Source organism: Panthera pardus, unplaced genomic scaffold (genome assembly GCF_024362965.1).
Source record: "Panthera pardus isolate Hobbes unplaced genomic scaffold, ASM2436296v1 HiC_scaffold_22, whole genome shotgun sequence".
Taxonomy (NCBI): Eukaryota; Metazoa; Chordata; class Mammalia; order Carnivora; family Felidae; genus Panthera; species Panthera pardus.
Genome location: NW_026526788.1, coordinates 79,342,474 through 79,370,406, shown reverse-complemented (window position 1 = coordinate 79,370,406; position 27,933 = coordinate 79,342,474). Strand labels below are relative to the sequence as shown.

Here is a 27,933-nt window from a genome sequence, read left to right as displayed (position 1 = left end):
TGAATTAAGCAAGCCAGGTTCTATGGTTTGCAGTGCCCTAAACTTTAGAAGGTTGTGAGGTTGGAAAGGGACTAGGATGGTGAATTTTATGCGTCAACTTGACTGGGCCAAGGTGCCAGATATTTGGTCACACGTTATTCTGCGTGTTTCTGTAAAGGTCTTTTTGGGGCGAGATTAACACTTCAATCAGTGGACTCTGAGTGAACAGAATGCTCTCCATTGTGTGGTGGGCCTCACCCAATCAGTTGAAGGCCAGAACAGCAGGGTCTGACCTCCCTGAGCAGGAAGGATGCTGCCCACAGGCACGTCCTTTGGACTGAGACCACAACTCTTCACTGGGTCTGCAGGCGGCCAGTCTGCCCTGCAGATTTTGGACTTACCTAGCCTCAATAACCAATTTCTCTTCACACACATATATATGGATGGGTGTGTGTGTGTGTGTGTGTGTGTGTGTGTGTGTCCAAATCCACTTGGCTTCGTTTCTGTGAAGAATCCTAATACTGGATTATTTTATTTTGTGTGATAAACACACGAGAATATTTTTACCTCCTAAAAGAAATACAGCTTCTCTTTTCTTTCCTGAAATCTCTTTTGTTTGCCTTATTGACAGAGGCACAGCCATGAAGAAATACTTCTCTACTATGAGAAAAACAACGAGCAGCACAAGATAAGTGGCAAGTGACTGAGTGTGGTGAAGGGGACAACAGGACGTGGTGGGGTCTGCGGTAGAGTTCATGGAGGCAGTGGCCTCCGCTGAGCTTCTGTGTGCTCAGGAATGTGGGGCCCTGTACTGTCAGATCTTCTGATTTTTCTTTCATTTCGTGAAGTTTATTTATTAATTTTGAGAGAGAGGGCGCGAGGAGGGGAGGGGCAGAGAGAGAGGGAGAGAGACAGAATCCTAAAGCAGGCCCCGTGCTGTCAGCGCAGAGCCCAATGCGGGGCTCAAGCTCACGAGACTGAGAGATCGTGACCTGAGCCGAGATCAAAAATCTCCCCATTTTTAAACACAGGTCCCCCCAGAATGCAGGATCTTGTGTGGGACAAACATTTGCTCTCGAATACAGCCTAGAGGTGACAAGCACGGGGTCCGGGTGGCATTCCCAGCATTTACCAGCTGGGGATCCTGGCCTAGTTCACCTCCTTATGCCTCAATGAGCCCACCCGTAAAATGATGCCATGGCCTACAAGTCTCAGGGTCGTGATCGGAATTAAACAAAATGGAGCACAGAAAGTACTTACCCATGGCTGGTGGCCAAACACAAGGTCCCTCCCTTGACTACCGGAATGGCCTGCCCTGTCCAGCAGGCAGAGGTCGGGAGTTCCCAATCAGCAGAAGCAACTAAACTGGGAAAGCCTTCCCCAGAGGCGGGCCCCCAAACTCCCGCAGGGCACGAAACGCTGGGGCAGGGCTCCACGGTGCCCCTGCACCCTTAAGAGCCCGTGACTCTAAAACCCTAGTGTTGCCTCTGCTGATGACAGAGTAAGTCTGCACAGCTTTCTGGTAAGCAACTTGGTGACATGAGTCCAGAACCTCAGATATGCCCACCATTCTAAATGCACAAAGATGCTGACCACAGCGTTACTTTGGTGGAAAATCAGAAATAACTTATTGTCCCTCAGAAGGTATTGGCTTAAAAAGACTACAGGATGGGGGCACCTGGGTGGCTCAGTCAGCTGGGCGTCCTACTTCAGCTCAAGTCATGATCTCACGGCTCTCGTGGTTCAAGCTCCTCACTGGGCTCGCTGCTGTCAGCACGGAGCCCGCTTCAGATCCTATGTCTCCCTCTCTCTCTGCCCCCTCCCAGCTTTCACTCTCTCCTTCAAAAATAAATACATCTTTGGGGCACCTGGTGGCCCATCGGTTGAACATCCGACTTTGGCACAGGTCACGATCTCACAGTTCACGGGTTCGAGTCCCTCATCGGGCTCTGTGCTGACAGCTCGGAGCCTGGAGCCTGCTTCGGATTCAGTGTCTCCCTCCTCTCTTCCCCTCCCTCACTTGCACTTTTTCTCAAAAATAAACATTAAAAAAATATTTTTTTTAAATAAATAAATCTCTAAAACAAAAAATCTACAGGACAGCCTGTAAAAAAAAAGATTCTAGGAAAACCATGCCACAGAGATATTTATTAAAAAAAATTTTTTGGGGGGGGCGCCTGGGTGGCTCAGTCAGTTGAGCACCCGACTTCGGCTCAGGTCACCATCTCGCGGTCTGTGAGTTCGAGCCCCGCATCGGGCCCTGTGCTGACAGCTCAGAGCCCGGAGCCTGCTTCACATTCTGTGTCTCCCTCTCTCTCTGCCCCTTCCCTGCTCATGCTCTGTCTCTCTCTGTCTCAAAAATAAACAAACAGTAAAAAAAAAAAATAAAAAAAAAAATTTTTTTTTAATGTTCATTTATTTTTGAGACAGAGAGAGACAGAGCATGAACAGGGGAGGGGCAGAGAGAGAGGGAGACACAGAATCCAAAACAGGCTCCAGGCTCTGAGCTGTCAGCACAGGGCCCGACGCGGGGCTCGAACTCACGGACCGCGAGATCGTGACCTGAGCCGAAGTCGGACGCTCAACCGACTGAGCCACCCAGGCGCCCCATAGAGGTATTTATTAACTGAGTTTAGAGTTGTTCATAAAGTACTATCTGGCAAAGAATAGAACCCGGGCGACAAAGCTGGGTCGGGTTTGATACTGATGCTCTGAATACATCCGTTTGTAATGATCTGTTTGCACTGGAAACCACGTGGAAGAACACAAACCAAAATGTTGACAGCTGTTTTCTTGGGCAGGGGAATGAAAACACTTTCTCTTTTCTTCTTTTTGCTCATCCATAGGCTCTAGTTTTCCTCCCATGAACTTGTGCTGTCTTGGTGGTAAAAGATGTTAAGAAAAATAACCAATGTGGTTTTTTAAAAGAAAGAGACATGAGGCACCTGGGCAGCTCAGTCGGTTGAACGTCCAACTTTGGGTCCGGTCATGATCTTGAGGTTTGTGGGTTCGAGCCCCACATCGGACTCTGTGCCTTGGGATTCTCCTCTCCCTCTCTCTCTGCCCCTTCCCAGCTTGCTATCTCTCTCTCAAAAATAAATGCTTGAAAGAAAGAAAGAAAGAGAGAGAGAGAGAAAGAAAGAAACAAACAGATAATGAGGACTGTGCTAAAGGCTCCGACAAAAATGTTGGTAATAAGATCACAACTTTACAGAGCTCATGCTCTGCAGCCCGAGACGTGGAGCCTGGCCCAGAGCTTTCCTCCGGGCCGCCAAGCCTTTTCTTCCCTACTCACGTGTCCCCTGGAGACAATCCTTCAATGCCTTGTGCCGTACCCTGTGCGAACGCACCTAACCTTGGGACAGCCAGCACTGGTGCCCTGAGACTCCATGGAGCTTCCGTCCGCAGTGACCCTCCCCTCCCCTCCCCCAGCCTCTCCCAGCCCTGAGCCCGCATGGAAGCCTGACCAACCTGCTCCTGAAGTCAGAGGATTCTACTTTCCTCTTTACATCATTAAAAGAAAGGAAGAAAGAGGGGCGCCTGGGTGGCTCAGTCGGTTGAGCGTCCAACTTCAGCTCAGGTCACAATCTCGTGCTCCGTGAGTTCGAGCCCCGCGTCAGGCTCTGGGCTGATGGCTCAGAGCCTGGAGCCTGCTTTGGATTCTGTGTCTCCCTCTCTCTCTGCCCCTCCCCCGTTCATGCTCTGTCTCTGTCTCAAAAATAAATAAATGTTAAAAAAAAAAATTAAAAAAAAAAAAAAAGAAAGGAAGGAAGAAATAAAGAAAGAAACAAAGCAGGGAGGGAAACGGAAGGCAGCCTGTGCTCACCCCACACCCACTTTTCTGCACCATTTACTGATTCTCTAAGGCACAGGCCCACAGAACGGCATGCAAAGCAGCCAGAAACGCTCTTCCTGAAGCTGACTTACCCTTTTCCCAGAGATATGAGCACAGGATTGTCCAGCTCCATGAGCACCTGAAAGGCCTTATTCATGTTTTGGTAAGAAAAGCTTTCTCCCGCATCCGCTATTACGACACAGTTCGGGTTGGACGTGTCGATCTGGGCAAATTCTGAGCGGATTCCTGAAAAGGGAAAAAAGGATAAAGCCCTGGGGTGACGTGGCCTACCTCCCATCTCCTCCCGGGACCCCTTCTGCCTGCCACGTGGGCCCTGCCCCTTTCTCGGATGTTCCTCCTGACCCTTACAGCTGTACGGGAGGTGAACCAGGAAGGGCTGTTACTCCCGTTGTACAGATGAAGGAATGTTCCACAGTTAGGGCTTGTTAGGAGAAAGACGGGCCCGCCCTTGGGGTCCCTGCCCCAACACTGGCATCACCCCAGGGACTACCCAGTTCAATACCACAGGTAGGAAACCCACAGCCCTGCAACTGAGAAGAGGTTCGCCTGCAAGACACAGATCCCTGGATGTAGGGTCAAATCCGGCTGCTGGTAACCTTTAGAGGGCGGCTGTTGCTGCACCCAGACTCTAGGAACCATCGAGCATTCCAGCCCCATGCCACTGAACACAGCAGAGCTGGGACACACACACAGGCTGAAAAGAAGGAGCAGAAGCTCACCCCCGCTGGCCCAGCTCACCCGTCCTTAGGAAGGCCTCACCCCTGTTGGCCTGGCTCTCCAATGCCCTGAGGAAAGCTTCTTCCTCCTTCACCTTCTCTGCCCTCCCCAATTTTCCATCAAACAGGGAAAGTTGCAGGGCACCTGGGCGGCTCAGTTGGTTAAGTGTCTGCCTCTTGATTTCCACTCAGGTCACGATCCCAGGGTCATGACATCAAGCCCTGTGTCAGACTCCGCGCTGAGCATGAGCCTGTTTAGGATTCTCTCTCTCTCTCTCTCTCTCGCTCTCGCTCTCGCTCTCTGTGTCTCTCTCTGCCACTCCCCTGCTTGCACACTTGGTCTCTCTCTCTCTCTCTCTCTCTCGAAAGAAATAAACTTAAAAAACAAAACAAAACAAAGAGGTGCCTGGGTGGCTCAGCCTGTTAAGCGTCCGACTTCAGCTCAGGTCATGCTCTCACGGGTCTTGGGTTCAAGCTCAGAGCCTGGATCCTGCTTCAGATTGTGTCTCTCCCTCTCTCTCTGCCCCTCTCCCACTTGCTCTCTGTCTCTCTCTCTCTCAAAAATAAATGAAATGTTAAAAAAAAATTTTTTTTTAATAAAAACAAACAAGCAAACGAACAAAAACCCAGCAGGCCTGGGCTGCTTGGATCCTGCAAATTCCAAAGAAAGGCTGTCCTCAGGACAGGCCTTCCACCAGCACCTGGGAGATCACCTCTGAGCCCCTAGAATATTCCACCAGAAGAGTGTTTTGTAAGCCTGGGGCCCTGGGGGGTTGGAGACTGAGCAGGCAGGATTAGTCACCCAGGTGCTACAGACCCACGTGAGGGACCCTTAATAGAAATCCTGGGCACAAGGCTCCAGTCAGCTTCTCTGGGTGACAACATGTCACAGGTGCTGTCACACATCTCTGCTGGGAGATGTGCATCTCAGGGCAACTCCACGGGAGGGGACCACTGGAAGGTCGCCTGGATTCTCCCAGAGTTCACCCACACCTCTCTTCCCCTTACTGAGTTCACGCTGTGTTCTTTCACTGTGGGAAGCTGTGACTGAGTCTGACAGCTTTTCTGAGCCCTGTGAGTCCTTCTAGCAAATCATCAAGCCTGAGTGTGGCCTGGAGAACCCCTGACACAACTAGATGCTGTATGATTCTATTTATATAAAACTCTAGACAAGGCAGACCTATTCAGAAGGCAAAAAACCAGAACACTAGGTACCCCCGAGGCAGGAGGGGATGGGCACTGACTGGGCAGCATGTGAGGGAACTTTCAAGGTGATGGTTAAGTTCTAGAATCTGATGGTGACAGGGTTTCGCATCTGCGAAAACTCAGAAGTACACTAGAGAGGTCTGCATTTCATCGTGCATAAATTTCCTATCAGAAAGAAGAAATATATGGGGCGCCTGGGTGGCTCAGTCGGTTGAGCGTCCGACTTCAGCTCAGGTCACGATCTCGCGGTCCGTGAGTTCGAGCCCCGCGTCGGGCTCTGGGCTGATGGCTCGGAGCCTGGAGCCTACTTCCGATTCTGTGTCTCCCTCTCTCTCTGCCTCTCCCCCGTTCATGCTCTGTCTCTCTCTGTCCCAAAAATAAATAAACGTAAAAAAAAAAAAAAAAAAAAGAAAGAAGAAATATAAACAGATGTTGAACCCTAGTTAATGATGTGCTGAAGTTTTGGGGATGTGTACCAATGTCTGCCGTTTACCTTGAAACGCATCAAAAAGATAAGACGAAAAGATGGACGGAGGGACGGGCAGATGCATGAAGAACAAAATACAGTAAAAACGTCACTGGTAAAGTCAAGGTGACGAGCATACAAATATTCCAACTAAAATTCCTTCGGCTTCGCTGTATGTTTCAAAATGTCATAATAAAATGCAGGCGGTGGGGCGGGGGGGGGGGGGGGCTGGGGGGGGAGAATTCATCAACAATAAAACTTGGAAAAAGATTCCAAGTCTGAAAACAGAGGCAGGACTGCAGCCCAAGAGGCCACTCTGGCTGCCCCTCCAGCCAGCGAGAGCTCTAATATCTACTTGTTTCTGCGCCCTTAAGAGGCAAATGCTGACCCTTCCCCCTCCCTCCCTGCTCACTCCACCCCCAACCCTCCCTTTGCCCCAGGGGCAGGGATTTTCTCTCTTAAGTTTTTCCTTCTCTTTGAGGACCTGTTCTAAAGACGCTGGCAGTGATCCCAGATCACAGAGGAAGGATTTTTGAGAAACAGGATTTCTAAAGCCTGGGCATATTGCCCTTGACTGGCACCAGAGCTATGGATTTGAAACTCGGGCCTTTCAGGGAGCACCCTCAAACTCTGGGGGCCCCCCCGCTCCTGCCGGGAGGCAGAGAAGTATCCTTCTGCCAGTGGTTTGTAAATAAAAATACCAAGCGCGGGGGAAGAAAGAGGGCTCAGTGCATCGACAGGAAAGTGTCCTGAATTCCGAAGCACTGCTTATGTTTCTTCTTTTTAAATATTCAGAAGGTACCAGATAATACTGCTCCTTCTACTTCTTCCCAGAAGAACTCCGCACTGAGGGTCAAAGGGGCTCTTTCCTTGTCTTAGGCTAAGATTGGGATGTAAACCTTGTACCATTTGCCAGAGAGCAGGGCTGTTTTTCACCAACAGAGCTTAAGCTTGGGGGGGGGTGGGTAGGGGGTGGGTAGGGGGGGCAGGGGAGGCAGGGAGGGAGTAGGGGGTGGTAGCAGACAGAAACCTGTGGGCTTCAATCCAGCCCTCATTCTCCCCACCCCCACCAACCCTAGAAGCTAGAACTTTGCCCCGTGACAATTCCCTGCCCCCTCGGTCCCTTCTAGATCAAAGAGAGCAGGCTCAGGATGCTCCTGAGGCATCTGGAACGTGCCTCATCGTCCGCTATTAGGCCGGGGATAGAAGGGGCCTGGTCCCCAGCAGGAAGCCCACTCAGCTTTCATCTCACAGGCCCCCAGCAGGAGCCAAATTTCTCCGTGTCCTTCCCAGGACTTTGGCCCAGGGGAGAGGGACACCCTCCCCCACCCCCACCAGCCCCAGGCCCAGCAGGCCTACCGTCATGGATGAGCAGGTGTGGCCGCAGGCCTCGCTCCTTCAGGATCAGGCAGGTGGCCGGGGCCGGGGCGGTCACCTCGTCCTCAGAGATGTCGAAGCCCATGTGCCGCAGGAGTCCCACCAGGTCCCCCCGGGACTTCTGTGACTCGTTGGTGCAGAACCTCACCTTCAGCTGGGACCGCTTCAGTCTGAAAGTGGGAACAGGACAGGCAGAGGGTGCTGTCGGCCCTCAGAGCCTGCGGCCTCTGAGGGGGAAGCCAGATGGGCGCTTCCCAAGGGCAGTCAGGACCCTCCGCACAGGCCAGGCCACTGTGGCTCCCAGAGATGGGCCTCGGCTGACCTGGGGTCAGGACGGGGATGCCGAACTAGGGCTGACCCTTTCCAGGGAGCCCGACAGGCCCCACAACCCTCCTTTCCATCCTCACTGAGCTTGGTGCCCAGGACACGTCCCTACTCCCTCCGCCTGGGACATGTCCCACTCCCTCTGCTTGGGCCACGTCCCCACCTCTTCATCTGAGACACATCTCGACACCCTTCACCTGGGACCCATTTCCTCCACTCCTTCTGCCTGAGACACGTTGCCTCTCTACACGTGCCAATTCTCCCACCTTCTGAGACCCCCTGGAGATCCCCCGCTACCGTCCGGTCCCACTCGGCCCGGCTGGAGATCACCTATGAATGTCCGCAGCAACTTCTCTATACCATTGCATGGTTAGCAATTCCACTCGTCGTGTGAGCTGCGTGTGCCTAAGTCACTCGGGATCCATATTTCCCCTAAAGTGCGAAGGCTGAGGGACCAAGCTCGGCTGTGTCTTCTCATTGGTGTCACTGAGGCAATCACTGAGGTGCCCTGTCACCCAGGGCGATCCCGGGTAGACAGGCAGGACACGGGGATGCCCTGCAGGCCCAGCGTTAACCTGACGTGACCCTGAGGTGCCGTGAAAGGTCAGCAGCACCCACATTCCTTCTCTCACAGGACACCTGCTCCGTCTTGGCTGCACGTGGGCAGGCTCTCAGAACGCAAAGCCACAACGTAGATGCGTAAAGAGGCCCCACAGGCAATAACACGCAACCTCCCACAAGGTTACTGAGCACCTACTAAGTGGCCTGGCTGGGCCAGTGCACCGAACCGTAACCTTGACCGCAGACAGGCTCCCCACTCCCCTGGAGCCACAATCCGGTGGGCGGGAGGGAAACGTCGCAAAGGAAGGCGAATTTGTGATTTGCGAACAGAGAGGTGCTCTGAAGGACTGGACGGGATGAAGAGACAGATGGGGACCAGAGTGGGTGGGGAGACTGCTCGGGAGCTGAGGCCTGAAGGGAGAACAGGGCACAGGGCGCCCGGCACAGGGAAGGAAAGGAGGCTGGCATGGCTGAGCCCATGAGCCAGGGGTCCAGTAGGAGGCGGGAAGTCCACACGGGCCCTGGCCCAGAACACACAGCCCTCTCTGGACAAGCCGCGGCCGGGACAAAGGAGCAGTCCTACTCGGCACCGTGGGATCGTGGAAAAGACACCAGGCCACAAGTCGGGAGGCCCGGGAAACCCCTAGTAAAGTTAACCAGGCACGCTAATCGTCACCCAGCACTGTTCGTAGACAGATCTCCAGACACACGCACGTCAGTGGTCCCCAAACATGCAGGAACTCATCTTTACTTTTCAGCCACCCTTTCAAGTTTTACAGTTTTTTGTAATATAAATAATACATTTAATCCAGTGTTAAGCACGTAACATTTGTTATTTTTTTTTTAATTTTTTTAACGCTTATTTATTTTTGAGACAGAGAGAGACAGAGCATGAACGGGGGAGGGGCAGAGAGAGAGGGAGACACAGAATCGGAAGCAGGCTCCAGGCTCTGAGCCATCAGCCCAGAGCCCGATGCGGGGCTCGAACTCACGGACCATGAGATCGTGACCTGAGCTGAAGTCGGACGCTTAACCGACTGAGCCACCCAGGCGTCCCTTGTTATTTAGACATAGATATTCACGTACGAGAGAGATGGGCTCCAATCGTGTGCTCAGAGACGGCCCCGTGTGCAGAAGTAAACACACAGATTGGACCCAGTTACTCAGAACTACGCACTTGAAATCGATCTCCATTCAGGCAAATAAGTGAGACCCAACCAAAAGTGCTACTGTGCCCCAACCCTAGCAGTGACACTTTTTATCCTGCTTGATGACTAAGGACACTTGAGTCTCAGAAAGTTCAAGGACTTTCTGCTCCTCTTCCTGGATCTGCGGCTCTAGGGACGTGGGCTCATTCCTACTTGACCCCAAAGCAGATCCTGGAACTGATGTGGAGTCAGGAACAGGAAGCACATCCACGGTGGCCTACAAAGCCAAAGGGGCTCCAGAGGACAGAAAGGTCTCATCCCAGGATGGGGTCTCAGAGAAGACTTCCCAGAAGAGCCAGGTCCAACCAGAATCTCTCGCAGCACAGACAAGAAGGCCAGGGAAGGGTGGGCGGAGCACAGGGAGGGAGGAGCAGGTGCGGAGCAGGCCCTGCCCTCCTGGGGCAAGGTCAGGTGTCAGAATCTTCTAGCAGCCTTGGGTAGATGGAAGCTGAGCCAGAAAATGAAGCTGGAAAGGAGGCTCACTGAGCGGGGAGGGATGCCTCGGGCAATCTACTCCGTCCTGGGGTGGAGGGAGCTCCAAATGCAACACTCCTTAGCGATGACAGAACTGGGGGAAAGGTGGTATGTCTGTCCAGCGTCCCCTTCTCCACCCTGTGTGACGCTGCCCTCATACTACCTATCTGTATTTTTCTTTCTTTATAACACTAGCCAGCATCGCCAATCATCCGATTTATATCTTTGCTTACTGTCTCTCTCCCAGACCTGCGTGCACCATGAGACCGGGAATGACATCTGGTCCGTTCTCCTCGACATCCCCAGTGCTTCGCACGGGGCTGGGCACGAGGCAGGCTCACCATAAGCATTTGCTGAATGACTGAGGGATGGAAAATCCAAATGACCGCCGGTGAGGGGGACCCTCCTTAGTACACTTACTGCTTCCCCCAAGGGTGTCCTGAGCCTCCAGCTCCCTCACAAGCCCCGCTGGCAACAGGCAGGATTCAGCGGGGAGAACACGTGTTCCCACATTAAGATCAGCCTCCCGACCCTCCGCGCACTGGGGCTGACAGGTGCCACTTGGCAAGAAATCCGTAGATCTACCAATAACAGAGTGAAACACACACCGAGAGGCTAACAATGTCTCAATCAACAGCCCAGGTGGCTCAGTCCTTTCTTAATATTTGTCTTTCCTAATTAGAGTGTTATGAATTATCAATCACGTTAGTGGTTAATTGCCCTTCATAAAGATAGCTTTTGTATTTTTAAATTAGGCAGTTAATATATTGTAACTAATAGCATCACCTTGTGCATTATGGACAGATCTTCGTTGATTGGCGCCTGGAACGTGTGATTCGCACCCAAGTTAATGGAGCAGTTGAGGGAAGAGGTGCAGGGGTGTCGGGGGACTAATTACTGCTAATGAATGATGATGTGACCTTCTCAGAACAGTGAACAATCGGCGTGACAGTGAGATGACTGAGCCTCACATCTGCTATTCAGAGTGCAACTTCAGACGCCGATGACAAATGAGCAAATAACAGAACTGACTTCGGGACACTTTGGCCACGGCCACAGGTCCCCTTTGAAATCCCAACCTGAGTTCGTAAAACACGTGCGTGAGGGGCGCCTGGGTGGCTCAGTCGGTGAAGCGTCTGACTCATGGTGTCGGCTCAGGTCACGATCTCGAGGTTTGTGGGTTCGAGCCCCATGTCAGGCTCCACACTGACAATGCGAGGTGCCTGCTTGGGATTCTCTCTCTCCCGCTCTCTCTGCCCATCCCTTGGACACTGTCTCTCAAAATAAATAAATAAACTTAAAAAAAAAACAATAACAACCACCTGCTTTAAAATCAAAGTACTAGTCTTAGGATTAGATCAGTCCCGAAAAACCTACTGTAAAAGGTTTGGGAAATCCCTTCCCTGTGGGTCTGTTCGTCCCCCTTTCTGACCATTTGAGAAGAGTCCCAGATCCCGTCTCCATTTCTTGTAATCACTGCAGGTAATAGAAATGTGTGTCCTTAGAACAGTAAAGTATGAATACAAATTACTACAGTGAGCCCTGCCTCGGGGCTCAATACCTGTGATCTGATTTCGTCCAAAGCCACGCAGTCTGTATTCCCTACATGCATCCCCTGGGCCAGGAACGAGCTGAGTATCGAGCCGAGAGACCGAAACCGTCGTCCCCATTCCAGAGATGAGAAAAACGGAGGCTCCAAGAGGCAGACCTATAAAGTCATGCAGCTTCTAAGTAGCAGAGCCCGCAAGCTATCAACCGACTACACAGGGGTGGCGTGTGCAGGCCTGTGCTTTTCCAGTCAGGGAAGGGCCGTGCCCAGGCGAGACCCAGCAGCCCAGGTGCATGCGTGGGGCACGGGGGACAGAAAGTGCAGCACGATGGATCAGCGCGGAAGGCAAGGCCCAGGACGGCCAATGCTACGGGCTGAGTTGTGTCCCCCACCCTGCAAATTCCTAAGTTGAAGCCCTCAGGACATAATGAGGCCACAAGTGTGGCAGGACACTTGTCCTGACGCTGTGTCACACCTGTCCTGTGACAGGACAGGATCCGTGCCCTTAGCGGACACACCAGAGCCCTCTCTCTCTGTGCCACCAAGAAGCCAGGACGAGAAGTGTCACCAGAAACCGATGCTGCAGGCACGAGACCCCGGACTTCCCAGCAAACACCTGTCTGCGGTTTCTCGATGTGTCGGTACAAACAGACTAAGATAGCCCACGAACCAAACCCTCAGCATCTCCTGGGGGGGGGGGGGGGAAGGGTCCTTGCCATCCTTGCCAGATGTCACAGATTTGGCCTCACGAGGCCTGGAACACAAGAATTCCGAATGTGGGGAAAGCCCCAGGCAGGCATGGCTTCAGGCCTTCGGCTCAGGAAAGCAAAGCCACAGGATTTCAGCCGCAGGCTGGGCCCGGCTCCAGGAGTTATCCCCACCCCCAAAACCCAAGAACCCCTGGAACGGGGGTCCTACTGCAGGATGCCAGGGTGCGGCTCCAGCCAGACCGCCTTTCTGAGACCTCGGCCACCACCTCACCCTGCCGCCCCCTCCCCGGGAGTCCCACGAGAGTGGGACTTGCCCCCACTTCCGGCGGCCACACCAGATCTTTGAACTGACCTTTACCTCATCCCGGCAGGCCAGGACAAGCCTCTGAGTGACAACGTCGCCTGGTGCAATTACTGTGCATCACACGAACTGGTCCCTTGCAAATCACCTCGGACCTCACACATCTGCTGGCTGTCGGCATCTGCCAGGGGCGCTCACCCGAAAATAATGGAAACCCTCTCATTATCGCTCGGTAGCAAGTAGAGCGCTGGGGCGATTCCTGGCCATCCCGACCGACCTTGGCAGAGCTCCCCAGCCCGCTGCCCTCTCCGGCTTGCCACAGCGGGGCTGGGAGGGGAGACCACACAGGGGGCAAGGAGGCTGCTGCCCCAGACAAGCCTCTCCCAACTGGGCCCGTCCTCCCTCCTCCCTCCTCCCTCCACCCCTCCCCTCTGGGCCTCAGGACGCTGTCACCTTCGTGTGACCCAGGGAGACCTTCAGCCACCCAGAGCCTGCCGCATCCTCCTCTGCAGCCAAATCTCACTCGGCCTTCAAGGCCTGGTTCGTGTCTCCCTTCCTCCAGGAAGCCCCCCAGGCCCCATCCCCTGCCCGCCCAGGCAGAGCCCCACTTCGGCTCTGCTTTCGCAGCCCTCGGAGCCTGGCACTGCCTATCTGTGGGGGGCACCTAAATAACCCAAATTCCAGATCTGACGGGCCCACCGGGGAACGGAACCCCATTGCTCCAGTACCCAGGGAAGCTCAGGAAGAAACCCCGTGCTCACAGCTAAGCCCACCCACGGGCAGCGCTGCTTCCCCACTGCTCGACCGCTGCTCCAGCGTCTGTCTCCGGTGCAAGGTTTCTAGAGGATTCCAGAGGAGAAAGCACAGTGGAGCTGGATGCATCCAGACAGGTAAACAGGAGGCTGGGCCTACGTGCACGGGGCTGGAGCGAGTTGCTGTGGCGCACACGTGCCGGAAAGTACTCCTACTGCCAGGCGGCGGGCCCGGTGGCCACGTGGTGACGAGGACGCACCTCAGAGGCTGGTGACCGTGGCCGGGGTCCCAGCTCTGCCACCCAGTGGCTGTGGGACCTTCAGCGCGCCATTCCTTCTGTGACTCAGTCTCCTCATCTGTAAAACGGGGATGAAAATAGCACCTGCCTCCCATTATGAGGCTCCAGCGAAACCTGTAATGTGCCTGCAGAGGCCTGGCACACGGTAAGTGCTCACTACGTGCCAGCTGTGAACGCCTGCCAGTGGCCTGGGGACTGGCTGCCCCGGCCTTATTCACTCCCCCTCTACCCGCCCTAATGTCTCAGAGTACACAGGGGCACTCGCCCCCCTCACCCCGGCCACCCCGTCAGCAAGCAGCGGCAGCCGGGACCCCCCACCCCCCACCCCACCCCCGCCCCCACCACCTGCACCCACCTGGGGCCTCTGAGTCGGAGGGTGCGGAGGGTCTGGGAGGCCAGGCCGACCAGACTCCAAATCCCCGCGCGCCCCCGCCCCCCCGAAGAGAGACCTCTCCGGGCCGGTGTGGGGAGGAGGCCCCGAGCCCCGAGTGGGCTCCTGGGTGATTCCCGGCTGGCAGGTCAAACTTCCAGTGACAAATGAGATTAGCACGCAGAGGGGGTGGGTGACTTCTCCGCGTGGAGAGAAAGCTGAGTGTGCTTTTCCTGGATCCTGTCGCATCCCTGGGCTGGTCCCCCAAGAGCTGCAGGAGGCCCGCGGGCTGGGCTGGAGTTGTGGCCTCCCGGCTGGAGCCTGGAACCTTCTCCGAGGGATGCCAGAAAAACACACCAGGAGGGGAGGGGAAGGTGAGGGGCGGGGAGGGACATCCCCCACCCCCCTTTCGGCGGCCTGCTTTGCCCCAGGGGCCACAACTAAGACGTTCTCTGGTGGAGTGGAGGGTCCCTGTTACTACTAAAGGGGGACAGCGGCAGAGAGATAAAACTATGCCTCGGTCTCCCCCAGAGAGGAAAAGGACCTTCACGACACCTCAGGGCGCTGTTACGAACCGAAATGCGGGCGACAGCACCCGGCCCAGGCCGCCGGCGGCGAACATCGGTCTTGGCGGCCCTACGGGCACCAAGACACGTAGGCAGCAGGGCCCCGTAGTGGTGCCAGCGCTCTCTGACTCTGACACCTTTGCCTGCTTCTCTTTTGGAAAGCCACAGTGCTTGAGAACACACATTTGGAAGAACTGAATCCTACGAAGTACTTATTTGCTCTTAGAACACAATCTTTTATTTTTTTTTAAGTTTATGTATTTATTTTGAGAGAGAGAGAGAGAGAGAGCAGGGGAGGGACAGAGAGAGAGGGAGAGAGAGAATCCCAAGCAGGCTCTGCGCTGTCAGCTCAGGGCCCGACGTGGGGCTCGAACACACAAACCGAGAGATCACGGCCTGAGCCGAGACCAAGAGTCAGACGCTTAACCGACTGAGCCACCCAGGCGCCCCTAAGAACCCAATTTTTAAAAATAGAAGGTCAAACAGGAGCCCAGGAGTGGAACAGGAACAGTTTTGCTGTAGAAAAACCCAGTCATTCGTGCATACCAAGAGGTGCCCGTGTTGATTCGGGGAGGGGACCAGCCCAGCTCCCCGAGGGCTCCAATGATGGGCATCAGCTGGGGTCAGGGAGCCGCCCGGTGGCCAGAGCAGCAGCAGAAGGGCTTTGGGCCCATGAGAATCGGGTCCGGCTTCCCAGCTGGGGTCCTGCACTTGCATCTTGCAAATGCCCTTGGCCAGGAGGCATCCAAAGGCCAGACTCTTGGGGTCCCTGAATCCCAGCCATGAAATGGGGTAACAGGTGCCTGGTCTTCTGCTCTCCAGCACCGGGCACGCCGTGAGCCGTCCCACATGATGGTGTGACCATCGGTCTAGAAACACCGAGGGGCACCAGTAACAGCCTTTGCCAGTAGCTCAGGCTGGACCCGCTGCACCTCCCCTTTCCTTCCACCGACCCAGCAGGGCAGACCTTTCGGCTAGGCTGACAGCCAGCTGTTCCCTTGCCCTCAAGTCCCTCCCTAGTCTCCATCCGACATTCTGTGGGCAGCGATGCACATCACTGTGTCGTCAGAGTCCAGGCAAGAAACAGAGTCCAAAGTCTGGACGGAGAGAAGAGAGAGAACAAGGGACGTGGTGACGCACACAGCCGGGCCCTGGCTGGGTCTCTCAGTCGGGACCAGCCGGCCAGTGACCTCAGGGAACAGCAAGGAGGTCAGACACCGGGCAGGCTCCAAAGCCAGAGCCCTTGTGAAACGCAAGGTTTGCCTTCCCCGTGCCTGGGACTGCCATCCAGCATGTTCCCTCTGACCCGCCCGAGCCTCGGAGCTCAGACCAAAGGGACGTGCTGAGCCCACAGGCATCGATTTACTATTTATTAATAAACACAACTTAGAATCAAGTGCCAGGGAATCCAGAAGCCAGAGAAGACCTCGCATAGTGTTCGACCAACGGCTCATTTCACCAAACGGGAGACTGAGGTGCAGAGGGACGCAAGGTGTCTTTGGACCGCTCCCAACCTTGGAGAGCCAGTTGCCAGCCAGTCCTCCCCGAGCACCATCAGACGCTGGTCCGGGCCAGGAGCTGCAGCCGACAGAGGCCAGGCGCTCCCGAGGTCAGGTGGCAGGGGGTGGCAGCCTGACTCAGAAAGCAACACACCTACTGCCCACACCTCTGAATGTGTGGCTGAGGCTTGTGACCCGACCCTCTCCAACCTCAGTTTCCACATCTATAAAATGGGACACTAACGGTAGCTACTGATGGGGCTATCATGAAGACTATATTGAAAAGCCACATAACTGAGCGTCTGGGTAGCTCAGTTGGTTAAACACTGACTCTTGATTTGGGCTCAGGTCACGATCTCATGGTTGTGAGAGACTGAGCCCCACATCGGGCTCGGTGTAGAGCCTACTTGGGATTCTCAATCTCTCTCTATCTCTCTGTCTCTCCCCTTCTCCCTGGCTTGCCTGCCCCCACCCCTCTAAAAATGAAATGAAATGAAATGAAATGAAATGAAATGAAATGAAATGAAATGAAATGAAATGAAATGAAATAACAACCATATCAGAAGCACGTGGCATATTACAAAAAATGAATACCAGTGAAGACATGGGTAGTGACAGCACCAACCACATCCCTGGCAAGCCCAGGCTGGGGACATCTGGGCCCTCGAAGCAGGCAGTCTGGGGGGAAGCCTGATGGATGCCCAGTGAACCAGGGCCAGAAGGGGCCAGGAGGTGAGGGAGCCCAGAGAGCACCGTTAAGAAAGAGTGTAAAGTTCAACCCAGCAAAGGGAGGCTGGGGCAAAAATCCAGGGCTGACCGTCCTGATGAACAATCCTGGGGCACCTGGGACAAAGGGAACCCTGACAGCAGCTGCCAAAGCTCCCGGTGACTGGCCTCCAGCACCTCTCCCAACCACCCAATGCATCATTCACAGGCTCACATTGAATTCTCAAGACAGTCTGAGAGATCGGTCAATATCCCCATTCACAGATGAGGACCTGGGGTTCGGAGGGGCCGACAACCCTTTAGTACGAACTGGCCTCATGAGAATGTACACAAATGTGAAAAATACAGCAGCTTGGGCAGAGCTGAATGATTTCGTGTTGAAATCAGCACCAAGTTCAACAACTCAAAGACTTATTTGCTAAGTAACCACCTCCTGACCACCGTCTGATCCTTCAAGCAACAACATACTCCTTTAGCTTCTAGATGTGGGACAAGCAAAATGGTGGTTAAAACACCTCACTTAACTTACACCCCCCCATGACACAGGTGGGAAACTGAGGCACAAAAAGGCTATAAAACCTGCCCAAGACCACATCACAATCACAGGACAGAGTCGGGACTCAAAACCCAGGCCCTCACACACAAAAGCTGACACCTAACTTTAAAAAAAAGAAATCTGGGGGCGCCCGGGTGGTTCAGTCGGCTGAACGGCCGACTTCAGCTCAGGTCATGATCTCACGGTTTGTGGGTTCGAGCCACATGTCGGGCTCTGTGCTGACAGCTCGGAGCCTGGAGCCTGCTTCAGATTCTGTGTCTCCCTCTCTGTCTCTCTCTGCCCCTCCCCTGCTCATGCTCTGTCTCTCAATAATAAATAAATGTTAAAAATTTATTAAAAATAACAATAATAAAAAATAATAAAATAATAAAAAAAGAAATCTTTTAAAATTTATTTATGTATTTTGAGATACAGTGAGAGAAAGCGAGCGAGGGAGGGGCACAGAGAGAAGGGGAGAGAGAAAGAATTCCAAGCAGGGTCTGCACCGTCAGCGCTGAGCCTGACGTGGAGCTCAAACTCACGACCCTGGGATCACGACCTGAGCCGAAATCGATGCTTAATCCGCTGAGCCACCCAGGTACCCCTACCTTTCTTCAGGTGACAGGTAAGAGGCAGAGCCTGCCCTGAGGACAGCACGGGCCCCACTCTTCCTCATGAGGCATCTTTAAGCAAGGTTGAGTCTCTTGGTCCTCCTCTATACGTGGGCAGCATCCCGCCAGCCCCACGGTCATGGGAAATCGCCCCGAACCCCACTGCGGGCAGGGATCAGGCAGGGTTTGCCAATATGGCTTCCCCGTACGTCCTCGGGGTGCTGGGGGAGGCGTATGGCCTCTTTTTGTGAGCACCCTGAGTAACCCATGCCTCAGTGACCCCCTAATCCGCAGGGGCTTCCTACCAGAGGCAGCACGGGTAGGATACACCATTAACTCTGTTCCAGAACCAGCAGCCTGGCTACGCTTGATTTCCACGTGGTGGCCCTGTGCACCCATGCTGAGATCAGAAACCGAGAAACAGCTCTTGTCCGGTGTGGTCTCACACACCCATCCAGCATCCCTCAGTTTCCCTCCATGTGGGTCAGCGTGCATGATTCTTTTTTGTTTTTATTTTTTTTAAGTCTGTTTATTTGAGAGAGAGCACGCAAGCAGGGTAGGGGCAGAGAGGGGAGAGAGAGAATCCCAAACAGACTCCACGCTGTCAGCGCAGAGCCCGATGTGGGGTTTGAACTCAGGAACCACGAGATCATGACCCGAGCTGAAGGCAGACGCTTAACTGACTGAGCCCCCCAGGCGTCCCTACCCCGTTCTTTTTGAATAGCTACAGAGTACTCCAGTCTGGGTAAACTAATTTCTTCCCTCCTCCTCTCCTGACGGACAAGCAGCTTGTTCCCAGCCACACATGTGAAATTATAAACCTATGAACCGTTGAGCCGTCCGCTGGCCCAGACTTCAATATTGTTATTCATCAAAACACTTTGACCGTGATCACTGACTGGCTTCATAATCATTTGTAGATTTGAACAGAGAAAATATACACTTGTCAAACACTGTTTTGTTTTTTTTTTTAATTTGGGGGGGTTCCACCCTGGGTTTCATTTGGGGGATAAGTGCCCTGAGGCTACATAAGGGTCGGAACGCCCCAGCTCGGGATCGGCAGGGACTCAGCCTCCAGTGAGCCGTGAGAACTGGGTGGATGAGGGAGGAGTGCGGGGCAGGGGGCAAGGACGGTGTGATGTCAGGAAAGGGGGGCACTGTGTCTTCAAGTCCTCTGTGCTTGTGGGGAAACACAGAGGAAGGAGTGTGGGAGGAAGCACAGTGCCACCGTGGGGGAACGCGTGGGCCAGGGCCGGTGACGAGGGTTTGGACTTTTTACTCCACACACTCACGTACCTGCGGGACTGTTCGCGAGGAGGGGGCCGCTTACGACTTTTGAAGCTGACACTGTAAAAGTTACAAAACCAGACAGAACACAGCCCAGGAGAGGGTGTCGTGTTCTCCTGGCGCCATCTCTGAAGACAGAGCGGCTCCTGTTGGCTTAAACAAGCTCAAACAAGTGGCCGCCCCCTCTGACATCCCGAAAGGGCCTCCTCTGGCAGGTGCTGGGCCATGACTGGGAGGATGGCATGAGGCAGCAAGGTGAGGCTCCCGGCTGTCCCCTGGTCCCTAGCGATTATTATTGCCACTCCTACGGCCGGACGCTGCCAGGGCGGCCCGGCATCGAGGAGGGGTCAGTCCTATTGTCTGCAGGGTGGCGACTTCGGACAAGGCTCCCTTGGCCCAGTCCCTCGCGGCTCCAGAACCTGCTGGGAGGCACCTGAGTTTTAACAGGGTCGCTTCCGGTGCACCCGGGGGCTTGAGAGGCCCCACTTGGAAGGAGTGGTTGTGGGCCCGGCGGTCCTGGGTGGGAATTGCTTTATGAAGCTGCCCTGGGCCGAGGTCCACTTTCTTCCGCCGGCCACAAAAAGGCTGGACCCAGCGGGGCCCGGCAGATGTGCTTTAGTGGCCTGAGACAGGATGCAGTAAATGCCCACCTGCCTTTCACATGCAGATGCCTCCGGGGCTCTCCTTTGTGCCGGCCAGCGCCTGGGCCGGCCCCTGTCGCCCCCGCTGTGCCGGGCCCTGCCTCTGAATGGCTCCCCTCGGAGATCCCAACTGCCCAAGAATGGGCTCCAATAAAGGGCCTGTTGGGGGGACCCGGGCCGGTTACAGATGTCCCATTACCACGCCCGCCCACAAATCCTAGAGCAGAAAGAGGGCTCGCCGGCCCCCACAGCTCCAGGAAGGAGTCGGTGTGGCCTGTGCGGCCTTCGGTTCCATCTGGGATGCTCCCGGCCCAGCTGGCATCTTCAAGACCCCAGCGCACACAGTGGCGGCTCTGCGAGACTGTGCTCCCCCACCCCAGCTCCCAGTTCCCCGCCCGCCTGGTCTCCGTCTGAAGCGGGCCCTTCTGGGTGCTGCCTACACTGATCTCCCATCCGGACCCCCAGCTTCGCGAGGGCAGAGACCTCTATCTACCTCGTTCGCTGCGGAGCGTCCCCGGAGCCTACAGCAGGTGTTGCAGAGTTTAGAAACGCTCAGTAAATACCTGCCGGGTGTGGGAGTGAATGAAGGAGCAAATGCACGTTACGGAGAGGCAGTGTGGCACTGCGAGGGACACTGAGGCCCTGGAGTCACACGGACCCAGGGGCTAACCTGGCCCGGCCACTTTTTCTGCTTCTGCCCGTTCCTGAATCTCTGCGCCTCAGTCACTTTAAAAAGGGGCCCCAAATCCCTACCTCACGACTGGCGGTGAAGGTAGCTATGGGGTCGAGCACCCACCCGGGGCATCACAGGCCTCCTTCAGTGATTGGTGACCACTGTTACTGTGGTCCACACCATTCTGAAAAGCAGAGTTTAATGATTTGTATTTCTTTATTTATTTTTCGTGTTCATTTTTGAGACGGGGGGGGGGGGGAGGGAAGGAGACAGAGAGACAGAGGATCTGAACTCTGACAGTACAGAGGGCTGCACCAAAGTCGGACGCTTAACCGACTGAGCCACGCAGGCACCCCGGAAAAGCAGAGTTCATACCCTCCGTGTGCTCTGTGTCTCCAAAACAGTGGGAACCCTTCAGAAAATCGGAGGACGCATGTCACTCGGGAAAGTCTAGGAAGACGAGTGGGGAGCCGGCCCCTCCGGGGCTCCCAGAATGGAAGGTGCTGCTGGAAATCTGAGGCGCTGGGGAGCCGCTGGGGAGGTTCCCCAGGACCTCGTCCCCTCCCCACCATGCCTGTCCCCCAGCAGCTGCTCTGGCTCCAAGGGCTTCCACTGAGCTCCCCAGGACATCAAAGTGAGCCACGCATATCAAGGAGCCCCCCCCCCCCCATCGAGTGCAGGGGGCTGTAAACACGACAGAAAGCAGCCAAACGCATGGTGTTATTCACCCTGGCAGACGGCACCTGTTCCTTCCATGAACGGTTCCTGGGAGAGCCCATGCTTGGCTCGGCCACCACAAAAGAGGGGTATCCTCATCCTGTATGTGTGAAGCACCCCCATGGAAAACTCCCAAAGCAGGGGGAAGTCTCCAGCACCGCACTCACTACCACTGAGTGTCTGGACTCTGGACATGGTGCGTGCCCAGGGCCACCCACAAGGAAGGCGTGTGGGGCTTCCCTGAGCCCGAGTGTGATCGGTGGGCCGCTGGGGGCTGGGCACAAGAACAGGCAGAGGAGCTGAAAAGGAACATCCAGAGCGCCAGAGGGCATCGCGGTGCGGGCACTGCGTGGGCCCGGGCTCAGTGGGTGCTGGGCCACGAGGGGGGGTTCATCAGTGAAAATCCTGCCCAGGAGTCTTTATGCTGCTGAGAGCAAGGGGTTGAGGCGGGCGAGGAGGCAGAGAAGGGCCACAAAGCTCACTTGAGAAGGCCCTGGTGGAGCAGGAGGGGGCGTGGGCACTTGGTCCTGTGGCATGGGAGGCCCAGGAGGTTTCAGAGGGATGAGGCCATTGGTTTTTCAGGCCCCTGGGCAGCACAGCGATAAAACCTCCCAGGAGAAGGAGCACCATGTCCCCTCGTGGAAAATAATCCTAAATGCTCTGGGGAAGGAAATCGCCCTCTCGGCCCACAAAACCGGCTCTGCTATGTTTGAAGACTCTCCTATAGCTGTTAGATTTATACGGGTATAGCTGCTGCCAGAGACATCCCAGCTACATAAACCGGCCTGGGTGAAAGAAAATCAAAACCCGTCCCCTCCTAGGGATGAGTGGGAAGGTGCCAGTGCAGAACCCACAGAGGTGAACAGCCTGGGGAGCCCTGCTTACTGCCACACCCCGGGATCTGTGCACCCATCTGTTGGGCAGGCCTGGATCAGGGTGGGAGCATTACTCAGGAGGGGCTGTTGGAAGCCCCTGACCTTTCTCAATACCCACTCCTCCCGCAAAGGTCTCTAAGTGTGGCTCTGGGGGTCGCAGCGGCTGGGAGTCAGGCAGACTTGGGTCTCCGTGGTCCTCACACCATCCAGGCTGGGACCCCAACAAGACCTGAGCTTCAGCTGATAAAGGGGAATCACAGCCCCTCCACGCCCCAGACTGTCAGCGGACCTCCCCAGATAGAGAGAGGAGAGCATGAATGCCTAGCACAGAAGAAGCGGCCTCACCTCCCCGGGAAATAATAGGAAATACAGTCAATAACATTGTAATAATGTTTGCTGACCGATGGTGACAACACGTACCGTGGTGAGCACTGAGTACCGTACAGAATGGCTAAATCACTGTGCTGTGCGCCTGAAACTAACGTACGATAGTATGTTATTATTTAAACTTCAAGTTGAAAAAATTCCATCACTTAGGGGTACCTGGGTGGCTCAGTCGGTTAAGCGTCCGACTTCGGCCCAGGTCGTGATCTTGCAGTTTGTGAGTTCGAGCCCAGCATCGGGCTCTGTGCTGACAGCTCAGAGCCTGGAGCCTGCTTCTGTTTCTGTGTCTCCCTCTCTCTCTGTCCCTGCCCTGCTGGCACTCTTTCTCTCTCTCAAAGGTAAAAATAAACATTAAAAAAAAAACACCTTAAAGATGAACATAAAGGAAGGGAAGCAAAAATAATATAAAACCACGGAAGGGAACAAAACATAAGAGACTCTTAAATATGGAGAACAAACAGAGGGTTACTGGAGGGGTTGTGGGAGGGGGGATGGCTAAATGGGTCAGGGGCATTAAGGAATCTACTCCTGAAATCATTGTTGCACTATATGCTAACTAACTTGGATGTAAATTAAAAAATTAATAAATTTAAAAAAAAAACTTAAAAAAATTCCATAATTTAAATAAATAAATAAATAAATAAATAAATAAATGCATATTTGTTGGGCTGTCATGGGCTCTATCATGTGTTTAGCACTGGGCCAAGAACTTGACATACATCATGAGCTATCACGGCACCTGCCCTGCACCCCTTCACCCCCTCCCCGCCCCCGTCTCCATCCATTCGGGTGCTCTAGTCTGACACTGGAGGCCATTCTTTATTTCGTCTTCTCCCTGGCCCCCGCAATACTCACTGTCCTACTTTCCCTCCCCTCTCCTTCCCTCCCCTCCCAGTCCTACTTCCCCTCCCCTCCCCTACCAGTCCTACTTCCAAAACCTCTCTTTCATTCACTCCCTTCTCACCACCTCCCCCCTCCTACACAGATGGACCATGATGCTCCCCTCGTGGTAGATACCTGAGCTATTTCCATACATACATATATTTATTTTATTTATTTACAAAGTTACTGTCGTGAATGCCCTGGCGCTGATGTCCTTTCTCACGTAGGAGGCAGGGCAAATTTCCAGAAGTGGGGCCGCTGAGAGCTAATGCCAAATGCATCTTCCACAAGCAACGTATGACAGGGTCCGTTTCTGCAAACTCTCACCAAGTGAATGTGTGCCCAAAGTTGTGCATTATTGCCAGTTTTCTCATACTCTTGAAAAAATGGCACCTTGGCATAGTTTCAATGTGCATTTCTCTTATTTTTTTTAATATTCATTTATATTTGAGAGAGAGACAGAGGTAGAGAGAGGGAGAGAGACAGTGTGTAAGCCAGGGAGGGACAGAGAGAGACACAGACAGACTCTAAAGCAGGCTCCAGGCTCTGAGCTGTCAGCACAGAGCCCAGCACGGGGCTCAAACTCTCGAGCTGTGAGAGTTTGATCTCCTGTGAGATCATAACCTGAGCCGAAGTCAGATGCTGAACCAACTGAGCCATTCAAGTGCCTGTGCATCTCTCTTATCTAAGTAAGGCTGAGCATCTTTCATATGACTAGGGGTCATTTGCTTTTTCTTCCTTGTGAATTGTTTATATCTCTTGTGCATTTTTCTACTAGGCTGTTGATTTGTTGTCGTTGATATCTAGATCTGGGGGCATAATTATAAAGGTCCTCTACTCTGAGATTTCGAAAGAAGTCTCTCCTGTTTCCATCTAGTACTTACACGGTCCCACTTTTAACGTTTCAATTTCAATTATGTTTCAATTATGTTTTAAAAACATAAATCATGGGGCGCCTGGGTGGCTCAGTCGGTTAAGCGTCTGACTTCAGCTCAGGTCACGATCTCGCCATCCGTGAGTTCGAGCCCCGCGTCTGGCTCTAGGCTGATGGCCCAGAGCCTGGAGCCTGCTTCCGATTCTGTGTCTCCCTCTCTCTCTGCCCCTCCCCCATTCATGCTCTGTCTCTCTCTGTCTCAAAAATAAATAAACGTTAAAAACATAAATCAGATCCCATGACCCTTCTGCCTAAATCTTCAAAGCCTTCCCCCACACTCAGGTTAAAATCCAGGCACCGCTCTGTGACAAGTCCCTGCGATAGCCAAGCTCCCCCTCTTCAGTTCCATGAACATGAATGTGCCGAGTTCTCTTCTGCCGCACGCCTTAGCCACTGCTGTTCCCTCTAGCGGGAATGCACTTCCTCCACCCCTTCGCCCAGACAGCCCTTCTTACCCTTCGGTTGCATCCAATGCCTTCTCTTCAGAGAAGTCCAGCCTCACCTCTGTCACTTTCTCAGCAAATCTTATGTTTACTCATCTGCGTCTAAGTTTACTGTTCACTTCCCCTGCAGACACGAGCCCCATGAAGACTTGGCAAAGGCCAGGACTTAAACCTGACTTTAGGAAACGAAGCTCCGGGGGGGTGTCAAGAGGCTCCCAGGTCTGGCTGCCCTTCACATGCTCTCTTGGAGGCCACATCTCCCTTTTCTGAGTTCCTGGCCTCTCCTGCTTTGCTACACAAGACACTTTGGCTCCTGTTCAGACAGGTGGGGTGGGCTCCCTGAGAACGACAAAGAGGCTCACTTAACCGCCATCCACAGGTAGGTAAACTGAGTCCTAGTGAGGTCAGGCCACTAATCCAGGGTTTCCCAGCTAGTGCCTCTGGGAAGTCAAGTCCTGGTCCATTGGCCCTTCCTGGCTGTCCATCAACATCATGGCAGCACTGCCCTGTCGTGCCAATCAATGGCAGCTACAAAGCGGAGGGTCCAGTAGTACCAACTGTGGTCCCTGTGTGGTCCTCTGTGCACAAGATTTGGTGGGCAAGATGCCCTCCTCCTCCTCCTCCTCCCCTAAACAAACGATGACAGCGCATACGTCATTTAAAGTTTTCCTGTAACCACATTAACAAAAAAAAAAAAAAAAAAAGGAATGTAATGTATGTTATTTTACCTAACGCTCAGCAGCGGCAGGAAGCAAAAGGCAGCCCCATAGGACCGGGCAGCTCTGACCAGCACAGGCCCTATGCTCGCGGGGGTGGAGGGGCGGCGGGGGGCTGTGACGGGGTCCGGCCCGGGTGGGCTCTCAGGGACCGGGGCGGGGCCAGTGCAACAGCCCCGCCCCGTCCCCGGCGGCAGCCAGAAGCTGCCGGTGGGATCCGGCAGCGCGCGGAGCCTCGCGCCCACCGCGGCGGGCGCGGCCCACTCACCTCGCCAGCGCCTCCACGGAGCCAGGGATGGGCACGCCGCCGCCCTCGCCGCTATCGTGCAGGACACCCGAGATGTCGAGCAGCACCCCGCGCACGCCTGCCAGCCGCTCGCTCCACGCAGCCATCGCGCGCCGCTGTGCACCTCTGACTCCTCAGACTCCGCGTTCCAACTCGCGGCTGGGAACTGCGGCCGGGCTTACGGCGCAGGGGCGCCTGGGAAGTGTAGTCCTGGCTGTGTAGTCCTGGGCCGGGTAGTCCGACGGGGCGGGGCCGGCGGGGCCGTTCCGCCGGGCGCAAACCCGGAACCGCGGGGCGCAAACCCGGAACCGCGGGGCGCAAACCCGGGGCCGCCGGTCGCCGCCTCCCAGCTCCCGGCCGCACGCGCGCGAAATGGGAGCCGTCTTCCCAGATCAGTGGACCAAAGGCAGGAAAAGCAAAAACCAAGCCCCTCCCTAAAAACCAGAACGAGGCACTTCTAGACCACACGGAGACACCTGTAGCAAAACTTAAAGAGATCGCTGGTGTCCTCATCCTCTGGCTGAAGAGTATAACCAGCCTTAAAAACAGCGGAGATAGTTGGGGGCGCCTGGGTGGCTCAGGTCATAATCTCGCGGGTTTGTGAGTTCGAGCCCCCGCGTCAAGCCCTATGCTGACAGCTCAGAGCCTGGAGCCTGCTTCAGATTCGATGTCTCCCTCTCTCTCTCTGCCCCTACCGTGCTCACGCTCTGTTTCTGTCTCTCAATAATAAAGACATGTTAAAAAAAAAAAAAAAAAAAAAAAAAGGCAGCAGTGGAGATAGTTGGATCAATTGGCCAGACAATCCTATGCCTGGGAAGTGATGCTCCGGAAATGATTCTCAAGAGCATGAGTGCAATGGAAGCTATCATGCCACAACGAGTTGGAAGAAAAGTGAATGTGTAAGCACGTATAACATGGCAACAGAAAGAAATATGCCATCAAAAATGAAGACTAGATAGCAACACGGAAAGTGCTCATGTTATAACATGTGAGAAAGCAGACTACGAAACTATAATGTAGACCACCGCCATGCAAAATTAAGGGTGCATAGGAATAGGGCTGGGAGGAACATGGGAATATTGCAGTGTGTTAGGCCAGTCATATTTTGGATGAATTGTTACAGTCCCTTTAATATTACATCATTTTTTATTTAAAAATTTTTTTTACTGTTTATTTATTTTTGAGAGAGAGAGACAGAGTGAGAGGAGGGGAGGGGCAGAGAGAGGAGAAACAGAATCTGAAGCAGGCTGCAGGCTCCGAGCTGTCAGCACAGAGCCCAACACAGGGCTCGAACTCACGAACCACGAGATCGTGACCTGAGCCGAAGTCAGATGCTCGACCCACTGAGCCACCCAGGCGCCCCTAATGCTACATCATTTTTACAATAAATAAAAATTGGTAGAAAAGAGGGAGGGTTCCCTTAACTGTCCCTCTGACTTTTCCAAGTTTTAAACTGAAATTTGAAAAAAATCAGACTCCTCTGGGCATGACTTAGCTTTGAGGTATCAAAAGAAGACCATATTTGAATGACCACTTCATTTCAGCCTGTCGAGTCACAGATAGGATGAAGAAATTGTCAGAATTTTAGGACTTGCACCCAGTTCAGGACACCTCAGTGGTTCAGTTGGTTAAGCGTCAGACTCTTGGTTTCGGCTCAGGTCACAATCTCGCAGTTCGTGATTTGGAGCCTGCCGTCGGGCTCTGCACTGACAGTGTGGATTGGAATTCCCTCTCTTTCCCTCTCTCTCTCTGCCCCTCCCCTGCTCATGCTCCCTCTCTCTCTCTCTCTCTCAGTAAATAAATAAATAAACCTTAAAAAAAAAAAAAAAAGAACTTTCACCCAGTTCAATGAATTGTGCATATCAACATCTCTCAGTTTCCTGGAGAACGGTGTGCTCTGTTGGTTTTACAGGAGAGATGTAAAATACAGCTCCTGCCCTTTGGTGATTTACAATCTGGTTGGGGGGGGGAAAGAATGTTAGACCTTATATTAGCTATGGTTCTTAGTTG

General features: G+C 54.0%; 1 protein-coding gene across 5 annotated transcripts in view; it reads right to left on the bottom strand.

Annotated features, from left to right (window-relative positions):
* Positions 1 to 26,117, bottom strand: part of LHPP (phospholysine phosphohistidine inorganic pyrophosphate phosphatase) — a 118,841-nt gene extending 92,724 nt beyond the window's left edge. For 2 of the 5 annotated variants that reach the window (XM_019424680.2, XM_019424685.2), the window contains exons 1-3: positions 25,906 to 26,114; positions 7,583 to 7,770; positions 3,907 to 4,060 (exon numbers count right to left, since the gene is read on the bottom strand). In XM_019424680.2, coding sequence (XP_019280225.2) covers positions 3,907 to 4,060; positions 7,583 to 7,770; positions 25,906 to 26,030 — 467 coding nt within the window. In that variant the 5' untranslated portion in view covers positions 26,031 to 26,114. Of the gene's footprint in view, positions 1 to 3,906; positions 4,061 to 7,582; positions 7,771 to 25,905 lie in introns of all 5 variants that reach the window. The other 3 variants (XM_019424679.2, XM_019424684.2, XM_019424681.2) reach the window with 3 other exon arrangements.
* Between the last annotated feature and the right edge of the window lie 1,816 nt (positions 26,118 to 27,933).